Source organism: Sebastes fasciatus, chromosome 12 (genome assembly GCF_043250625.1).
Source record: "Sebastes fasciatus isolate fSebFas1 chromosome 12, fSebFas1.pri, whole genome shotgun sequence".
Taxonomy (NCBI): Eukaryota; Metazoa; Chordata; class Actinopteri; order Perciformes; family Sebastidae; genus Sebastes; species Sebastes fasciatus.
Genome location: NC_133806.1, coordinates 15,742,264 through 15,763,234, shown reverse-complemented (window position 1 = coordinate 15,763,234; position 20,971 = coordinate 15,742,264). Strand labels below are relative to the sequence as shown.

Sequence of the window (20,971 nt, the reverse complement as noted above, 5' to 3'; positions counted from 1 at the left end):
CACTTTTGTCTCATCAGCCACACACACACAGCCAGAGTAATTTTTTATTGTCTGTCAATTTGATGATCACTCACAAGTGCTGCTTATGAGTCTGTTCACGGGAGATACGGTAAATGAGGTCAATGAGGAACGGAGGGAAGGATGGATAGATGAAGGGGTGTGGATGGATGGATGAATGCCCCTCCTGCACTTATTTATATTCATGCAGATATCTAAAAGATGTTAATAGTCCTAATTAACACGTCGGAGAATCACAATTGAATTCCGATCCATTATTTATGACTTCCTAAATTATGCAAGTTGAGTATGCATTATACATAATTCAGTCATCTAACTTTTCAGCTAAGTACCTGTAGTCGGGAGCGACGTCTGAAGAGGAACTTTGTGAGGCTGGCGCGAGCGAGGAGGAAGGAAAGATTACCTCTAAAGCCCCTTTATTGTGTTTTTGTCCCGGTTTTGTGACCTTGAGCACAAGAGCCTGTGTGTGTATGTGTGTGTATGTGTGTGTGTGTGTGTGTGTGTGTGTGTGTGTGTGTGTGTGTGTGTGTGTGTGTGTGCAGTAATATGTATGCTTGTGTGAGTATGGTCTGTCATTATTGAGTGTGCTGATAAGCTCTCACGCCCTTCACCTCATTAAGAAAAGATGTGCTGCTGCACCTATAAGAATGCATAACAAGAGGCAGGAGAGGACTAGAGACTCGAGAGCGTGGAAAGCGATGCGAGAGGTGAAAACAGAAAGACAGACGGTTTGTCTGTCGCCACCGATGAGTCGTGTTGAGACAGGTTTGGTGGCATTACACACATAGTAAAAGGGATTTATTGCGTAATAGCCGGTTGCTGTTATGTGCTTGTTTTGTCTGTACGTCTGGCAGGATGATGGGTGGAAACCTGCTCAGAACTGACATCTGGCCAACCGCGAGCGGGGAGCCAATCAGATGCCGCTCAGGAGACACTTGGCCTCAATTACAGTAGAATTAGTGTTTGGTTTGACAACAGCTGAGCAGGTAGATGCAGGTCAGGTCTCCTCCAGCACCTGTTCATGTTCAAGATGGAATACTGATGAGGCCATGGAGAAGGGCTCTGATTGCATTTGCAATTCCTATCTGTGTGCATGAGAGAGACTGTGTGTGCGTGTGTGCGTGCATACAGTTCCTCACACATGATACATGAGCCAGTGTTGCATCAGACCGTCGCCTCGTCAGGTATTTAGCCAACATGACAAACCTTCACATCGATTGTTAGTTTTGACGTCTTTGACATCTGACGTCTTCTTTATGTCTGTCTGGTTGCTCTCATTTGTTTGGTCTCACATCTCAGTGACAACAGTAACATCTACACACACAGAGGCTGATTAATGTGCAGTGACGTGTACAATGTCATCTATTACGTTACTCAGCAAACTAAAACATTATTGCTGCATGTCATTCAGGTTAGACCAGCATAGAGTCCTCTTCACGGAGCCAGTCGCCCTATTACTACAGTAGCGCAGAACAGACAAACCAAACACTGGCTCTAGAGAGGGCCATTTGCGTTTTCACGTCAGCCACCGTAGTTCTCCTACACGCCCGGCCCACGGGAGAAGTTTCAGTTGGTTGTAACCTGCAACCTCGACGCTAGATGTCGCCAGATCCTACAAACTGCACCTTTAAAGGGACTGTTTGTGAGAAATTGGTTGTAACAACGACAGCTGTGGCCGTCAACGAAAGTCAGTGTCCTGTTGCTCGCGCTCGCCCGTGTGCACGCGCTACGTGAATGTGAGCAAGCATCCGTCTAAACAGTGAGGCGACACACGTCAGCTAAAACCACAATATCACTCTATATTTCACCTGCTTGGCAGTAATGTTAGCTGACCAGACGAAGGTCTCTCCATGAATCACTGATGATCCTAGTGTTGGCTTTTCCTGCTTCAGCCTCCCGACCGCGGTCGGAGGGAACAGTGGAGACACCGGCAACCGGTCGGAGACGATAACGTAACTCGTTGCGGAGCCCCGTCACTTCACAAGACGCGGGAAACCTCTGTTGGTCTGGAGGAGCTGCAGCATTTATTTCTGCACAAACGTCCACTGTACATTCACGAGATATTCTCAGAGCTAAACTAACTCTTCTGCCGTGTGTAGTGTGCGCACATGCACGTGAGAGCGGAGCGAAATAGCGAGAACGAGCGCGGCGTGTGAATGAAGGCAAGCCGGCAGAAGTGCAGAGCACAGCAGAGACTCCGGCCCTGGAGGCCAAAGCTACGGTCTCCCCCGCGTACTACGACCGCGGCCAACACTGTTTTGCAAGACGGGCTTCACTAGATATAGCTTTGCGGTTGTGGTGCTTTCATGTAGTTTGTGTTGGAGTCTGAGTCTAAACAGCGTAGCCACACGCGAGCACGCATGGGACACTGACCCGGATTGATTTATACGTGTAAGAAGTTACAAACAGTACCTTTAAGTACAAGTGAAAACAATGTAAAGATATTCCATTACAAGTAAAATAGCTTCATATACATCTATACTTTTTTGTGGAATAATGGATAACATTACCTCCTTGGGTTTCAAACAGGTATTTAAGTAGTAGTAGTTTAAAGTAATAGTTTAAGTTTTAAGTTAAAGTTTAAAAACAAGGGGCCCAAACCAATGTAAGCCAATAAGTTTGTATTTTATACGATTTTGTGTGTAAAATCTCTAAAACTGCAGTAGTTGATTTATTTTTTATTTTCTATTAATCTGAATATGCAAAGTAAGCGGTCAAATAAATGTAGTGGAGTAAAAAAGTAAAATATTTCTTCTGAAGTGTAGCGGAGCAGAACTATAGTAGCATACATACAAATAGTACTGCCCAAGTACCTCAAGTAAATGTACTTAGTTAAGCTTCCACAAACAACTGCTTTCATTAACCATTCATCTGAAAAGTCCAAAGTACAAGTGGACAAGGTATTCGGATTTGATTATGAACATTGTTATCAATGAATTTTCTGTTGATAGACTAATTGCTTCATAGATTAGAATTGTTTAATAAAATATAAAATAGTAAAAGCAAATTCCATGCATCATTTCAAAGAATATTTTGCCTCTCAAGACGCTCTGTCAGGTCGTGTCCTCAATCAGAACATCAAGTACCACTGTAAAGTACTGTCTTATACTGTATATAAATAGCACTGACAGACATAAACAACCAGTTTAATTTTATAGGATTGATAGAGTTATTCCCTATAATGAGAGTTAACAAAGCGTATCCTCAAGGTCAGGAAGAATAGATTTCCATCCCCGTCAAACAGAAGTGCTGCGTCTGTGTTGCTGTAAATAATCCCTGTATTTATTGCCAGTGATTATGAAGTGATACGTCTGTCAGTATAAATGACAAAAGTCAGTGAGAAGTGTGTGTGTGTACAGCAGAGTGATGACTCATACTTAATCTTCATCAGTCTGGCGGCGGCGTCACACCACATGAGGTTGTGTTACTAAATTAGAGCTCAATAGCAATCGACCACAGAGCTCGAGTGTACTTTCTTACAGAAGGAGAGCGAGTGTGTGGAAAGCAAGTCATTGATATGGGTTAAGGATTCAGAGGAAAAAGACAGAAAGATGACAGGCATCATCTCCAGATGATTGGATCGCCTCTTCTGTCATACTTTAATCACTTGCAGCGTTTTCATGAGAGGACTACTACGTCATTCAGTAATACCCTCCAGCATGAAATACAGATTGATGAAGCCTCCCAAGGTTACTGATCATTGCCTCTCTTTGTCCCTCTCTGTCTGTCTCTCCATCTCCAGTCAGTCCAGCTCCGCTCTGCTCTATTGGTCTGAGAGATAAAGGATGAGCTTTATGTTGCCAAAGCATTTGCAAAGGATGAAATTGTCTTAAGAGAAACATTCACATGTATCAGTCGGTCTTGCACTTGGAAACAGCTACGAGGAAGAATTTGCACTTCTTAGTGTCCTGGATGATCCCCAAGTTGTTATATATAACACTGTGACACTGGGACATGAACGCCCGATCTTGGGTGAACCATCCATCCCAACCTTCTCCCTATACGCGCCGTTTGTCGCTCTTTGTACTTCCTGGTTCACGATTCTGTGAATTACACACAAATTTATTTTGTGACACATACACAAATTACAGTGCTTTACTTTTCGTAAAAAACTTTAACAGTTTATGAGACCAGCCTGACTAGGAAACTAAAAATAGAAGTATAATGTCCTCTGTGGCTCCGGAAATCTTTTGTAAAGTCCTATAAAATACACTGATTATGCCGTCAAGGTTATCTCGGCTGTGTCTGTGTACAAACTGGATGTCTGGAGTTTGAAAGTTGAGGGCAGTCAGGGCCTAATGAAAGATGCTATCCATCCAGATGCATTTTAGGATTTGATTTTTTTAGAGTCTTTGGAGCTTGACCCATACTACACTCTAAATGTCAGGATATCTCGGCTTCTGCTGCTTCAAATTTGACCTTTCTTTATCGGATCTGTCTCTCTCAACTTGATCTAAGTATGATACTGAATCACAGGAGTACCCCTTTAAATCTTTATGTTCATCACAAGGGAGTAAGCTGCATGGTCTTCAGTTTGAAAATCAATCAGCTATGTTTTATTGGCATGAATGTACAGGTTACATTATTGCTAAAGCTTAATATTGAATAAAACAGGCCTTTTTCAAAGCACACATTTGGACTTCAGGTCAGTAGGAAAGAAAAGTAGCACAAGTGTTACTAATAACATTAACGATGGAAGTAGCCAAGTGTCCCAATAATTGTATGCTGTCGTGTTTAGCAGTTAGTATACAAAAAGATCTCTATACTTTACTATTTTATACCAACAGGAAATGATATCTCAAAATGTTAAAAGAGCATAGTATTAATTAGAATCTGTTAATGAGAACTATACCTATATCAATTGTTTACATTTTCAAACAATAGAAGAAAATGGCTAAAAAAAATTATTCCCAAAGCCCAAGAAGATGTCTTCATGTCTTGTTTTGTCTTGTTCAAAGATGTTCAATTTATAGACATATAAATTCATATGAAACAAAGAAGTGTAGCAAATTGTGATATTTGAAAAGCATTTTTGTTTAAAAATGACTTGTTGATGGTTGCTTTTCATACCAAATCCAGCTAAAACCATTAAATGCAGAACTTGCCCACCTTTCCATGAGGTTTCTTCCCACGTCCAGGTTGTTCTGAGGATCATGGGAAGTTGTTCCTCATCTTCTTAGAGAGCTGGTTGGTCGGTTGTGGTTGAAAACTTTAAGTTGCACTATACCATCATGTATTACTAAATGCTGTTTGATTTATAAATCAGGATACAAGCACTGATGAGTTCTCATTCGCACTTTTTGCATTGCAGGAGTGGTACATGTGAATGTTTCTCCCAGGACAGTTTCATCCTTTGCAAATGCTTTACCAAAATAAAGTACATCATTTATCTTATTACAGAGAGACAGACGGAGAGAAACAAAGAGAGACAATGATCAGTAACCTTGGGAGGCTTCATTTATCTCAATCTCAGGCTGGAGGGTATTACTGGATGACGTAGCCCTCTCTCATGCTCACAACTGAGAAACTGGAAACGATTGCCAGTTTTTGTTGAGAGATGACCAGCAGTTAGATTCTGGGGGCTCTGGTCCATCACGTTGGATAATGTAGATTGCCAAGACCATTTTGCACCAGCATTCGTATGTGTGATAATGGATTTTTGAATGTCATTGCCAATTGAACTTCACAAATAGACATACAATATTTTCTATATATATTTAATACATTTTTGGTTTCCAATATCTTTCCGGAGCTGTTTCACCACCACCCGCAATTTATTGAACATTTTCCAGCAGTGAACAGCTTTCAATTTTCCTCTTCATTTCCTTTGTGCATTGCATTGTGGGAGACTTGTCATTTTGTCAATTTTACAGTGTGAACACAAGAAACAAAATAAAAATAAAAAGCCAGAAGAAAACAAATATCATAGACTTCCAGTGCTACCTTATAGACATAGAAACATAAACAGTTGAGTTGACTAAATCTGTCTTTCTCCGTCTAGATTCTACTGGGACCTGTTGATGTTGATGTTGATGATGGGGAATTTGATCATCCTGCCAGTGGGCATCACTTTCTTCAGAGAGGAGAACACGCCTTCGTGGATCATCTTCAACGTGGTCTCTGACACGCTCTTCATGGTCGACTTGGTTCTCAACTTCAGGACCGGCATCATCAAGGAAGACAACACTGAGATACTGCTGGACCCCAGGTCAGCAGAAGCATTGATTATGTGTAAAGAGAGGCGAAGTCCCTCCCCTTCCGGTGGACCACCATGGGACCTTATTTCAGAAAAAATATGAATGGTAGTCAATGGCAAGAGACTATAATAATATTTTTGATCCTGTTCGAATTGTGCGAAGTATAAGACTGTGAAACTACGTAATTAGAAAGACTACATACCCAAAAGTCGTGTAAGTGACGCTCAGTCTCGCTGAAGCTACGATGCCTGTGTGTTTTGTACTGGGATGTACTCGCATGAGCAACGGGTCTGATCGTTCTTTCTCTTCCCGGCTGATAAAAAGACCAGGAGTCGCTGCATAAAACACAGATAAAATAATGTTTGTCACTTGCCGTTGTCTACCGTTCATATTATTTCCAAAATTAGGTCCCTTGAGGTCCACCGGAAGGGGAGGGACTTCGCCTCTCTATGTGTGTGGTCGAGGAATATCAATACAACAGCTCTGTCGCCATTAATTTAAAGGGGACATATCATGATAAACTATTTTTATTATTCAAACAAACAGTATGAGAAAAATAATGGGTTTTTTTTAACATTAAAGCATGTAAACATTTACTAGTAGAAACCCTAAAATACAAGCATGAACCTGAAAATGAGCATGATATGTCCCCTTTAAATTTGCTCCTCTGGCCATCTGCTGGGTCTGTGTGAAATGTGAAAAGGTGACGTGCAGCCGGTGGCAGAGCTTTGTTCACGTTCCAGTTGTGCTACTGTTGAATATTGATGAGAGTCGCTTCATGCCAGCCAAATGTTGGAATCACTTCCACAAAGCTTGACTGCCAAATCACAAATGTCACCGGTCTTCCATCCTACTCCAACTCAGAGCGATCCGCCAAAACTACCTGAAAAACTGGTTCCTCGTGGACTTTGTGTCGTCCATCCCGGTGGACTACATCTTCCTGATGGTGGACAGCCTCGACACCGAGGTCTACAGGACCGCCAGGGCGCTGCGCATCGTCCGCTTCACCAAAATCCTGAGCCTGCTTCGACTGCTCCGCTTGTCCAGACTCATCCGCTACATCCACCAGTGGGAGGAGGTGAGAAACCGAGGCTGGAAACAGAGAGCAAAGTCGAAGAGATATTTGTATTAAACACATTTAATATGTAAGGTATGACTCATCACAAGCCCTTTACTTACGAAATATAATTTTTTACGGGTAGAATCAAACCAATTTTTTTAATATTGTGCCGATGAGCTGGAGGAAATGCCTCATTAAAATGCATTTTGAACAATTTTGGAATAACATCCTTGTGATAAGGTAAACGTCACCTGCCCATTTCATCCTCTAATTTACCTAATTTTCTTCCTCTTCTTTCCTTCTACTCCTCCTCAGATCTTCCATATGACCTATGACCTTGCTAGTGCCATGGTGAGGATAGTTAACCTGATCGGTATGATGCTGCTGTTGTGCCACTGGGACGGCTGTCTCCAGTTCCTGGTCCCCATGCTGCAGGACTTCCCTCCTGACTGCTGGGTTTCCAAGAACCTGATGGTGGTGAGTCTCTAACCAGCCGTCTGTGAATGACGTTTATTTTTTTTTATGCACCAGTGATTCTTATTGTGCAGAGAACAAAAAAAGGACATGACATTCAGTTTGGCTTGAATGAAACATACAAAGCGCTATCTCAGCTTGTTTGAACAGTGTGCACAATATTTATTTCAGATGAATGCAAATCACAGATTCAGAAAGGCTTGGTTTCTGGTTATCTGTGTGTGTGCAGAGTGAGGGTGTTTATCAGATTTGACATTGTTTGCTCCTTATCTCTGTTAATTGGCTCATGCAGCGACATGTCCAGTTGGAATAAGATTGACTATCATCATCAGCACGAAAATAAAAAAAGATTTTCCAATTAAAATCCTCAGCAGAGATCAGATGAGGGTGTGAACACACGCAAGTCGAAGGCCCAGGGGGACCTGCTGGGGATTTCATCCTCGTGCATGCAGGCGTGCAGACGTAGACGCCCATGAATGCACTCAGATACACAGCTGTATGAATAGCTGACTCACGTCTCAGCGGTTGCCTGGGTGACTGTTGCTAAGCAGGCTGATGCTGGGATTTTCCCCAGAGAAAGTCCCCTCATCCGTTAGACCATTAACATCTTAGTATAATTGGACTCAACTTAAAACAGAAGGGAACACACACACACACACACACACACACACACAGAGGCTGGTCTCTGCTCTTTAGGCATTTTTTAATAATGCAGGATGGCTGCCTTTTTATTGTCTTCGTGGTTTTATACGTTCTGCAGCCGCTCTGTTGTGAAGCTAAGTGGGTTTTGACAGTTAAATTGCTCTGCTGTTACATGTTATGATCTCAGCTGTATTTTCTGAAGTGGTGTGGCTGAGAGGAAAAAAAAGCTCCTGTGGCATGACTAAAATAAGAACAGTTCAATATTACAGCAACTTGGTAATTAACACTTCATTTTACTCCTCCTGTCACCCTCTCTGTCTGCCTCCCACTCACAGAATGACACATGGGGCATACAGTACTCCTATGCTCTATTCAAAGCCATGAGCCACATGTTGTGTATCGGCTACGGCGCCCAGGCTCCAGAAGGGATGACTGATGTGTGGCTCACCATGCTCAGTATGATCGTAGGTGCCACCTGCTACGCCATGTTCATCGGCCATGCCACCGCTCTCATCCAGTCACTGGACTCCTCGCGACGGCAGTACCAGGAGAAGGTGAAACATGACGCTCATCCATCCGTTGCTGCTATACTTTTTATAGTTTAGCCATTAAACTTGATTCAATCAATTTCTGTCTACGATGCACACCACCCACAATGCATTGCATCCCATTTTATGGACTTGAAAATTAAAGTTGTTGTGACAAAAGTGTCTAAAATCTTAATTTGCAGCTCATTATTCAGTGTCTATTATACTGTATGTGGAGTAGTGAATGAGTGAACAAGGGAGTGTGCATAGATTATGTTCTTGCCTAAGAACAAATCCCAAATAATATAACATTGGTGAATGTCAGAATGTTTGTGAAAACTTCTTAAGTGGGTTTTAAGAAGAAATGTATTCTTCAGAGCGGTCGGTAGATGAGGCCCAATGTTCTCTTGCTCTTTTCTTTTAAAGTGAATGTGTTTGTTTGCAGATCCCTGACCTGTGCATGTTTGTGTTTGCGTGTTATTGCAGTACAAGCAGGTGGAGCAGTACATGTCGTTCCATAAGCTTCCTGCAGACGTACGGCAGAAGATCCACGAGTACTACGAGCACCGCTTCCAGGGGAAAATGTTTGATGAGGAGAACATCTTGGGAGAACTCAGCGAGCCACTTAAAGAGGTAAAACACAAACATCCACACGTACAGACCACCCATGCTCTGTCCTCCGGCAAATATCTCCTCCTTCCCTTCTCTCTTCATCTCTTCTTCCTCTTTGTCCAGGAGATAGTCAGCTTCAACTGCCGCAGCCTGGTGGCTAACATGCCACTGTTCGCCAACGCTGATCCCAACTTTGTGACCGCCGTGCTGACCAAGCTCCGCTTCGAAGTGTTTCAGCCTTCAGACTTCATCATCCGCGAGGGCACAGTTGGACGGAAGATGTACTTCATCCAGCATGGACGAGTCAGTGTGCTGACTCGCGGCAACATGGGAACCAAGCTGAGCGACGGTTCTTACTTTGGAGGTGATTACATGCAGCATTGTGTAAGAAGGTGCTTGAAGATGAAGGTGATATATACTGTTTAGGCTTAATTTTAGGGCTGTCAATCGATGAAAATATTTAATCGCAATTAATCGCAGGATTGTCAATGATTAATCACGATTAATCGCAAATGAATCGCACATTTTTTATCTGTTCAAAATGTATTTAGCATAATATTTATGCTCAAATCATAACAGCCCACCAGGCAATAACAGCTGTCAGTGTGTCAGTGTGCTGACTTGACTATGACTTGCCCCAAACTGTATGTGATTGTCATAAAGTGGGCATGTCTGTAAAGGGGAGACTCGTGGGTACTCATAGAACCCATTTTCATTCACATATCTTGAGGTCAGAGGTCAAGGGACCACTTTGAAAATGGCCATGCCAGTTTTTCATCGCCAAAATTTAGCGCAAGTTTGGAGCGTTATTTAACCTCCTTCGCGACAAGCTAGTATGACATGGTTGGTACCAATGGATCCTTAGGTTTTCTAGTTTCATATGATGCCATCTTCATTCTAGCTTCAAAACTGAAAACCTGCAACAGTCTCTGAAAGATATATTGTGTTAATGCGTTAAAGAAATTAGTGGCGTTAAAATGAATTTGCGTTAACGCGTTATTGTCACGTTAACTTTGACAGCCCTACTTAATTTATTGTACAGCTTTTCTGACTGCCTATTCCCCTTTTCAGAGATCTGTTTGTTGACTCATGGACGGAGGACAGCCAGCGTCCGTGCTGATACGTATTGTCGCCTGTACTCTCTGAGTGTGGACAGCTTCAACGAGGTGCTGGAGGAACATCCGATGATGCGGCGTGCCTTCGAAACTGTCGCTGTTGACCGATTGGACCGTATAGGTAAAGTGTGGATGTCTGATTGGCTCATTCATTTCTCTCGTCATTTTATCTATGTAGGGACTTGCTATTTTCCATTCAGCTCTTTAATTCTGCAACGACTTTGCCCAATATTTACAATAATACATCCAATTCTGCTAAATTTCTCAGGCGCCTTGTCCTCAGCACTTCACTGAAAAAATAAAGGATGAGCAATGTTCTCAGTGAAGAACAGAAAAACCTCAAGACTAAAACCTCAGATGTTAAAATTAATAATGAATTTTCTCATCTACAGGCAGGAAGAACTCCATGCTCCTGCGGAAGTCATCCCAGGGAGGTTCTCTGGGGGGGAGTATGGGTCGTGGTGGAAGCCGGGGTGGAGGGGGTCCAGGAGCCGGAGGAGGTCTGGCAGCAGACAGTCTGGGCTCCTGTGACAGCATGCTGGTGCAGCAGATTGTCAAACACGACAGCATGCCGGCCATGCAAGACGCCATTGCGGCCGCTGCTGCAGGAAGAAGCGGAGTCATAGGAGGAAGTGGCGCTGTGTCTCCCCGGCCACGCCCGGTCATCTGGGCGCCGCTGGTCCACGCGCCGCTGCAGACCGCCGCCGCCACCAGTAATGTAGCCATCGCCCTCATGCACCAGCAGCAGCAACAGCAGCAGCAGCAGCTCCAGCAGTTGCAGCAGCAGCATGCACTTGGGGGGGCTTTCTTTTTGCCTTCCCCTCTTGTCTCGCCCTCTCCCTCCCTCTCTTTCCCTCTGTCTCCCCCTCGTCCTCCCGTGTTACAGCCCCTCCGCCCCTCTGTGAGCTCTCTAATCGGGATGATGACGACGATGGGAGGATTGGGAGGATTGGGAGGATTGGGAGGAATGGGAGGGATGGGAGGGATGGGAGGCATGGGAGGTTTGTCCCCAAGAGGATTTCCTGCCTCTCCCTCGACCATGGGCCCTCCTGGTGGGTTGACATCGCCCCCTATTGCTCCACCCACACCAGCCTCCTCTGTCCCGACTTCTGTCCAACAAGGAAGAGCTCTTCATTACAGCCTCCGCCTCCAGGCTGATCACCCCTCCATGATTGCTGGATCATTAGGAACCCCGACAGGTAGAGGGCAACAAACTCCACCCCTCCACAAGGTGCCTGCCACCAACCCCCCTGCTACTTGTGGCACCCAGTTCGATGGCAACACTTTTCTGACAGGCCAGCAGGGAGCAAAAGAAGCTCTGTTACGTCACGGAGGAAACAGCTCTCAGGGTCTGCCAGCGTTGGGCAGGCTCACCCAGGAAAACAGGCTGCTGTCGGCCTCGCAGCCCACTCTGCCTCACCGCTCCTGGGCGGGATTGCAGCCTCACCCGCCTCTCCACAGGAAGGCCTCTGGTGGTAATTTGCTGGCGACTCCTTTCCTGGCAGGGCAGTTGGCCAGGGGATGCAGCGCGGGCATGCTGACCTCTAACGCTCCAGTACAGCTGGTGACAAATATACCGTTTAATGCACAAACACAAGCACAGGTCGCAGTTCCTATTCAGCCTGCGTTAGCACACAATCTGCCCACACAATCTGCCGCTCACACTGTACCCACTCCCACAGCTGCACACATGCCTCCTGCAGCTTCTTTGCCATCTTCCTCCCCTCCGAAGCAGACCCCGCTCTCCTCTGCCACCCCTTCACCTGCACCCACCCCCTCGTCTCCTACACCTATACTCCCCCAGACACCTCGCCCTAAACCAATCTCAATGACGGCCTCTCGCTCCTCCTCTCCTCCTTTCTGCTCCACCCCTCCTTCAGCGAGAACAAAGCCGCTAACACTCTCATCAACTCCTCGTCCCAAACCAATCCCTCCACCCTCTTCCCGCTCTTCCTCTCCCCGCTCTTCCTCTCCCTCTCCCTCCTCCACACCGCCTCCGCCTTCTGTTTCTACCCCTGTTCCAATACCTCAACCTTACAAGTCATCTTTTACCTCCTCTTCTCCGCCTTCCTCCTTGATCACCTCTATCCCACCACGTCCCCAGAGCCCCCGAGCCAAGGCATCCAACACACCTCCTTCTGCCTCTCCGTTGTCTGGCCTCAGTCCCGCTCAAACCCCAATCCCTTCTCCGACACCGACTCCCACTCAGACTACCCGCACCCGCACTTCTACCCCCGCCCAATCACCGGTTACTCTTACCCAGACCCTTATCCCTACACGTTCTCCGATCCCTGTTACACCTGTTCCCTCCCTAAGCAAATCCCAGAGTCCAACCCCGTGTCTCCAGCCTTCTGTCTCCAGCTCAGCCAGAGGCCCCACCTCGAGCCAGATCCCAAAACAGACCCCGGCATCTCCTTCCCCAACACCAGCTAGCACTAGCTCTTCACGTAAAATAACTTTCTCAGTTCATCCTGTAAAGCAAATCCCTCCTGTTGTTACCCCAAGCCCCACTTCAGGCTCAGGTCATTCCACCAAACCAACCCCAGCGACATCCTCGACAACTTTATGCCCAAAATCGAGCCCCCACCCCTCTTCTCTTTCCACCACCTCTTCCATCTCCTCTAGTACACAATCTGCCTCTGTTCACCCCCCAAAACAAATGCCAACCACCACAGCTGCCCCAACCCAGTCCTCAAAACTCAATACACCACCTACCCCTGGCCAGACTTCTCAGGCATCTGCCACCACATCCACAACACACGCGGCCACCACTGCCAACACCACCTCCCCTAAAGGTGGGAAAAAAGACCCTCAGCTCACCAGAAAAGACTCAGAGGAACAAAGACACAAACTGCAAGGCAACATGTAAGAAATTCTCCCAGGATGTGTGCCGATTAGCAGAGCCATGGACATACAGAGTTGTGTCAGAATTGGCATCCAGTGATGATGATGATGATAATGATGAGGACATACATCTTGTTTGCATTCACTCTAGGATGTGATTGTCTTAGAACATCAGGTGTTCGTGTGACTCTTAACCACGCCATCGATCAAGGAGAAAGACTTTATGGGTGTGTTGAGCGCAGGCAATGGTAGAGTCTGAAAAACCATCCAAATGTATACATACATATCTGTGTTAGTGATTGTTGGAGCAAGCGGGGGAGCTGAAGTAGAAACAAGTATGCACGGTAAAAGGGAATGGAAGCAATAGCTGAGAAAAACAATCTCCATTTTCTTGGAAACAGCAATACATGTGAAACATTTGAGACTCGTAATGTGACAGGAAATGAGCTTGACAATAATGATCTTTCTGCTGTTGGGAAGAAAGTCTCTTGTGATGTCAGAAACTTCCTGGTTTCCAGCTCCAACTCCCTCTTGCCTCCCATTCTGCACCAAAGTGTAATATTTTCTCATCTGAATAATAATAATAATAATAATATAGAGTTTAAAAGTCACTGTAAAGTCGATGCTCATATGAATTTGAATAATTAGGATCAGTCCACTGGTAGTTTTGTTGTCCCAGGTGTGTGGTGTTTAGTTTTTGAACAAGACAAAACTTTTAAGCCTACATGTTCACTTCTGTAAATTGTGTTTTTTTTGTGTGTGTGAGAGACAATACTGCTCTGCTGTGCACCGTGGCTCGCTCCATTTAGTTCCTCCCTGAACTGTAAATACGTGCCTCTCTGTGGGTCTGTGTTAAGCTTCCTCACTCCTCAGCCTCTCTGTCTTTCATCTCTTCTCTTGTCTCGCCGCCTTTCATCTGATTTCACAGCCCCGGTCGGCCGCTAACTGCTTCTTTGGCGCCCACAGACTCACTCCCTTTCTCTCGGTTTGCCCGACACTTTGCTCTGTGCGACCGCCAGCCTCGTGTTCAAATGGCTCTTCCTTCTGTGTCTCTACGAGACTGTTTCAGCGCCATTTCCAGTGATGTTTGATGTTTTGTGTGGGTGTAGCAACAAGACATTTTTGTCTTAACCCCGATACCATGTTGCCTAGACGATATATTAAAGGACCAAATGTTTTATTTTTTATTTATCACAGCTTTAGCTTTTGAACTGAAAAAAGAAATAGCTAATAATGCTGTCATGATGATCTTGAGCGTGGTGTTTAAGGTGATGATTACGATTGTGATGGTATTCTTGATAACCATGATGGTAATGATGAAGGTGTATATCTGGATGTAAGAATAAAGCGGATTTAGATATCATCTTGTTCAGTGTGTTGAGGCATGAGCTCATTTGTGTGCTTGCATGTGTGTTTCTGTGTACATGTATATTTAAAATGCTGTTAACCACAGGCATGATGTATGAAAGTACTGACAATGTTGATTCTTAATTCAACTCAAACTTGAATGTTGATGACTTGGAACTTTTGGACATTTGCAGAGCAGACTTTACTCTTTATTTATATTTGGTTTAGTTTGAAACTGTTTTATTTCAGAGGCCCTCATTGTGTCATTAACATTTTAGAGATTTAAAACCGACATCCTTAACTAACCATCCCCAAGAAACCATTACAGCCACTAAACAAGCTGTTAATGGAAAATAAATGAAGGGGTTGATTCACCAGAATTATGGAAAGAAAAGTGTTCCCAGCTTATCTCCAGTGGTATCTACAAAACACACTGTCGACAGTTTTCATCAGGACTATTTCTTCAGGTAAAAGTAGTTCCAATGAAAACAACAAGGTGGATTGTCGAGAGTCTAAAAATACAGGAATCAGCATATGAAATACCCAACATGTATAACTTTTTAATTCCATGCAGGCTGTGAAAACCCTCAAATTCACAGAAAAAACAAAACCAGAGGATATGACCTCAGTGTCATCAGTGGAGGCTTAGCCCTGGTTGTGAGCACCTGAAGCTGAATTCAATTTACCTACATTGTGTTGGAGTGGCAGAAATCTAATAGATGGATATCTCAAAACCTAGAAAACCTGTAGCTAAGGAGATAGAGCGATTCAATCCCCGGCTCCTCCAGTCCACATGTCGAAGTGTCCTTGGGCAAGATACCGAACCCCAAATTGCTCCCGAAGGCTGTGCCATCGGTGTGTGAATGAGTAGTTAGATTAGATCCTGATGGGCAGATTGTATGGCAGCCTCTGCCATCAGTGTATGAATGTGTGTGTGAATGCTGACATGTAGTGTAAAGCGCTTAGAGCGGTCAGAAAACTAGAAAGGCAGAAGTTAATTTACTATTTATAAAACCAAAGTATTCAGATCCTTCAGGAACTACTACTGCTATACACATTTCTATGCAAATAATCTTTTCCTTTTTTGGGAAAGACTGAATAATTTTACCTTTTCGGGGCCTTGACCAATTTTTAAGTTTAGTGGACAAATGTTTGGTGGAATTGCTATCTGAATCTCCGTTATTGTAATGCCAAACATGTTAGGAACCTCTAGCTTAAAATGCTTTTAAAATGCACTGATTTCATAAGTTCATCATATGTTTTTTCATGTAAAATCTTAATCTTAAAAGTAACTATAGCTGTCAAATAAATGTAGTGGAGTAAAGAAGTACAACATCTCCCTCTGAATTCTAGCGAAGTAGAAGTAAAAAAGTAGCACTAAATGAAAATACGTGCCTCAAAATTCTTCTTAAACCTCATTTCAGATAGCGAGAGCGTTCCTATTGGCTGTTCATTCAACGGTCGCAGCTGTAAATCACTCGCCATCTCTGATCAAGCGCTGATCAAATATGAATCAATATTCTGTTACTGTAATGCCTATTTCTCACCTCAAATGTTTTCAGAAACATCTTGTAGTGTACTGTTGAGCTGTAACATGAGGAAGTTTGCTCCGGCTGATGGGCGGTGATTGGTATTTCCTGAACTGATCTCAACATGGCTCATTTTACAGCTAAACAGTACACTACAAAATGAAAACATTTGAGGAGAGAAATAGGCATTACAGTAACAGAATATTGATTCATATTTGATCAGCACTGCCTAGTTTGACTGTTTGATCAGAGTTTGCGAGTGATTGACAGCTGCTCAGAGACAGCAGGCTCCAGCTCGGCTCTGATTGGTTGTTTTCATCCGGTCTGTGAAATCTTGCAGATGCCATTAAGAGCACCGGAGGACATCAGAGGCACATGATTTTTTTTCTGATTACCTGTCGCATGCACTACTGTCAGGATATAGTGACCGTTTTATAAAAATAACTTTTTAATCATATTTGCTTCATTCCTACCAATTGCTTCTTTAAGTATAGTATTGACTAATTGTTTATTTTCCACTGCGGCCACTGTTGGTTAGGATCTGTTGTTTCTGTAATCTGTTTGAACTGATCCTTTAATTTGCATATTCAATTTTAGTTGGGATGGATTTGACTATCCAACTCGACTTGGACACGACTTTCAGATGATTTGGACTCGTTAGTAATCTCGGAAGACTCGAGAGGTTTGTGGACTCAACTTCAACTCTGCTGTGTGGTAAAATAACTTCCTTATTGGTGAGCAACTGCTTGAATAGTTAAGAAGTGTTCGCTCAGTCCCAGCTCTGCTGCTGCTGCTCCCGGATCCCCAACACTAATCCTGTACCTCTCAGTAGAGGGCAGACACACTCACGTCCAAGGTTAAGCTTGTGAATGTGGGCACACTTAAATCTCTGAATGAATATCTGCCTTCATGAGGGCAGATTACAGTCTCACTGCTGCCTCCCCTTCCTTTCCTGTAACTTTTCACTCCCTCACACACATTTATTTTACCTCCCCTCTCATTAATGTCCAAGGAGTTTTTAACAGCCCTTCAGCCCGTGTGGGCGAGTTAAGAGGCGTTAACTCGTTGGATTTACACTTTATTATTTGCACACTGTTTGAATAGCCCCTTCAGAGTCTCACAAAGCAGCATTAATGTGTCAGTAAGAGGATGATTGCCTTGTAGTTGTAAATATTATTGTTTTTTTCCTGCGCTGTTGGGAATTATACTGACATTTTAAATGAAGGGACAGAAGAGATGCTCCACCAATGTCTCTACATTTCAACAGTGCAGTAGTTTAGTAGTGGAGGCCTCACTTGAGCAGACACTTTTAGGGATTGAGGCCTGCTGGCTGCACAGTGACCACTAGATGGCGATGGCACTTTAATAATAAACATCAGGAAGAAGCAGCATCTTGCACAATAGCACCATTTATATTTCTTAAGTGTCTTTACAGTAACATGAGAGAACAGGAGGGACGTTTAACTGATGAGAACAAAGAAGAAGCCACTGTGGAGTGAGGAGAAGAGGTTAATGATAGCAGACCAGCCTGGATTACCAGCCGTGAATAGAGGTGGGGGGATAAACCGGACTGTAATTGCTGCCTGTCATCTGAAATAGACTCAGAGAGAAGTCTTTACTCTGGGTTGGGAACAAACTACACTGTCGGGGAGTTTCAGGGGCTATAAACTCTCACGTATGAGTATTTTATTCCTCCTCATCATCATACTACAGTGTTGCATTACATGGTCATAGCAACAGCCTGTGTGTACTTGTCCTGCACTTTTAATCACTGGATTGATTTAATCCTTAATTCATTCATCCACAAACAGACTAGAGGGTCTCTCTGCGAGTACTTTCAAACAGGCTTTCCCAACTCGTAAAGCTGCACAATGACTATTCATTAGGGGTGTAAGAAAAATATAAAAATATAGATTATCGTATTATTATGTTTTGTGATACAGTATTGATTCTCAAAAACACTGTATTGATTTTTGATTAATAGTTTACATTAGGGCTGTCCTCGACCACAGAAATTCTTAGTTGACTGACACTAATATAATTTCAACAGATCTGTGAAAATGAGTTTCTCCACAAAGAATCACACAAAAACACCACTTTCAATCTTGTGTTTACCAGAGATATGCTCATACGTTTCTTAGAAGTAAGTCATAGATACTTCATTGATCACAAAGGAAATTAGGGGCATGAAAAAAGCACAATAGCAAAATCGACTAAAGAAATTTAGTCCACTAAGACCAAAATGACTGATTAGTCAACTAATCGACTAAGATAGGGCAGCCCTAGTTTACATGCAAAGATTAACTCAGTCAGTACTTTATTTAATTTGCAAATTAAATGATGTTGGATGTTACAGGGACTGTGATATATGCAAATGCAGATCCCATTGTTCTGATTGCAGTAAAAAACTAAAATTATTTTTACTAAGATTTTGCAGAGTTTTCTTGAAATCAGTAGGGCTGTCAATCGATTAAAATATTCAATCGCGATTAATCGCAAATTAATCACACATTTTTTAATCTGTTCGAAATGTACCTTAAAGGGAGATTTTTCAAGTATTTAATACTCTTATCAACACGGGAGTGGGCAAATATGCTGCGTCATGCAAATGTATGTATATATTTATTACTGGAAATCAATTAACAACACAAAACAACGACAAATATTGTCCAGAAACCCTCACAGGTACTGCATTTAGCATAAACAATATGCTCAAATCATAACATGGCAAACTGCAGCCCAACAGGCAACAACAGCTGTCAGTGTGTCAGTGTGCTGACTTGACTATGACTTGCCCGTGAACTGTGATTATCATAAAGTGGGCATGTGTTTAAAGGGGAGACTTGTGGGTACCCATTAACCCGTTTTCATTCACATATCTTGAGGTCAGAGGTCAAGGGACCCCTTTAAAAATGCCTTGACAGTTTTTCCTCGCCAAAATTTAGCGCAAGTTTGGAGTGTTATTTAGCCTCCTACGCGACAAGCTAGACATGGTTGGTACCAATGGATTCTTTAGGTTTTCTAGTTTCATATGATACCAGTATCTTCACACTTTCAAACTGATCCCGCTACAACCTCCGAAAGATTGATTGTGTTAATGCATTAATGAAATTAATCGGAATTAAATTAAAGCTGCAGTAGGTAGTATATTTTTGCATCATTGGGCAAAAATTCCATAAAAACCTTTCAGCATATTGTAATTCAAGTGTTCTGAGAGATAACTAGACTTCTGCCCTTCATCCTGGCTCTGTTTTCAGGCTTTAGAAAATCTAGCCCGTGACGGAAGACTTTGACCAATCACAGGTCATTTTATTGAGAGACCGTTCCTATTGGCTGTGCTCCGGTCATGTGACCAGAATTTGGCGTTCCTTCACCAGATTTCACAATGGCGGCGGCGTCACAACAGTTCTGGTTTTACAGCTAAACCGTACACTACAAGATGATTCTGAACATTTGAGGTGAGAAATAGGCATTAACGTAACATAATATTGATTCATATTTGATCAGCGCGGCCTAGTTTGACCGTTTGGTTGGAGTTTGTGAGTGATTGACAGCCGGCTCTCATAGACGGCAGCTGGAGAGCGGACCTCAGATCAGCTCTTACTGCTTGTTTACCTCAAGTCTGTGAAATCTTGCAGATGCCGTTAGGAGCGCCGGAGGACACATGATTTTTTTCAGGTTACCTGTTTCATGTACTACTGTCACGATATAGCGATCGTTTTATAAAAATAACTTTTTTTAATCATATTTGTTCCACTCTCGCCTACTTCAGCTTAATTAAACACGTTTCATGTTAACTTTGGCAGCCCTAGAAATTAGATTTTAGAAATTGCAATATATCACAGTATCGCAATATATAGAATCATAACCCCTGTATCATGACACGTATCGTATCGCCAGATTCTTGCCATTACACAGTCATGATGACCCCTTGTCACAGGTTGCATGTTTTGTTCAACCAAACATTTTTGTTTCATATGAATAGTTTTTAAAGGCCCGGAGAGATGAGAGTATCAACAATTTCACAATAAAAGAATGAAAAAGTCAGATAAAATAAACACAATTTGTGATCCCGGATGGGATCCACTGCCTTAAAACAAACTGCAATCAGTTGCATCTATGGAACATGTGGTGCACATGTAGTCTTTACTTTGTCTGGTAGCAGAACCGCAGAGCAAGCACAGATTTAAGGTTAGGGGGGTGGTAATATAGGTGGGCTGCCTGAGCTCACCACAACATTATATATAGACTTCCTGCACCCTCACTTCAAACCCCACCAACACACACACTCCTGGAGCTACAGTAGACGAGGATGAGATTTGAAGAAGCGTGGTGATTCCCATACCATAACCACTTCAAACAGGAGGCAGAGTAAAGTGTTCAAAGTTTTTTGCTGCTGTTTAGTGTCTGCACTTGTGTGTCTCTCACTGGAAAAAAAAAAAAGTTCAGTTCATAACTACTTTTCTCTTCAGCAGATGAGTTTTTTGTTTTTTTTAACTCTGATTCACTACAAGTCATTTTAAAAAGTCCCTGCATGGTGTTGCCCTTTAATACTCCTCACACTGGATGTGACACATCCTCTGTACGAGTTTCATTTTATCACAAT

At 43.3% G+C, this 20,971-nt stretch overlaps 1 protein-coding gene across 1 annotated transcript in view; it reads left to right on the top strand.

Annotated features, from left to right (window-relative positions):
- The window catches only part of LOC141778938 (uncharacterized), a 17,493-nt gene extending 2,658 nt beyond the window's left edge, over positions 1 to 14,835 (top strand). The window contains exons 2-9 of the mRNA XM_074653506.1: positions 6,020 to 6,226; positions 7,080 to 7,293; positions 7,591 to 7,752; positions 8,727 to 8,945; positions 9,405 to 9,551; positions 9,654 to 9,894; positions 10,602 to 10,766; positions 11,038 to 14,835. Coding sequence (XP_074509607.1) covers positions 6,020 to 6,226; positions 7,080 to 7,293; positions 7,591 to 7,752; positions 8,727 to 8,945; positions 9,405 to 9,551; positions 9,654 to 9,894; positions 10,602 to 10,766; positions 11,038 to 13,514 — 3,832 coding nt within the window. The 3' untranslated portion in view covers positions 13,515 to 14,835. The remainder of the gene's footprint in view (positions 1 to 6,019; positions 6,227 to 7,079; positions 7,294 to 7,590; positions 7,753 to 8,726; positions 8,946 to 9,404; positions 9,552 to 9,653; positions 9,895 to 10,601; positions 10,767 to 11,037) is intronic.
- Positions 14,836 to 20,971: the final 6,136 nt, after the last annotated feature.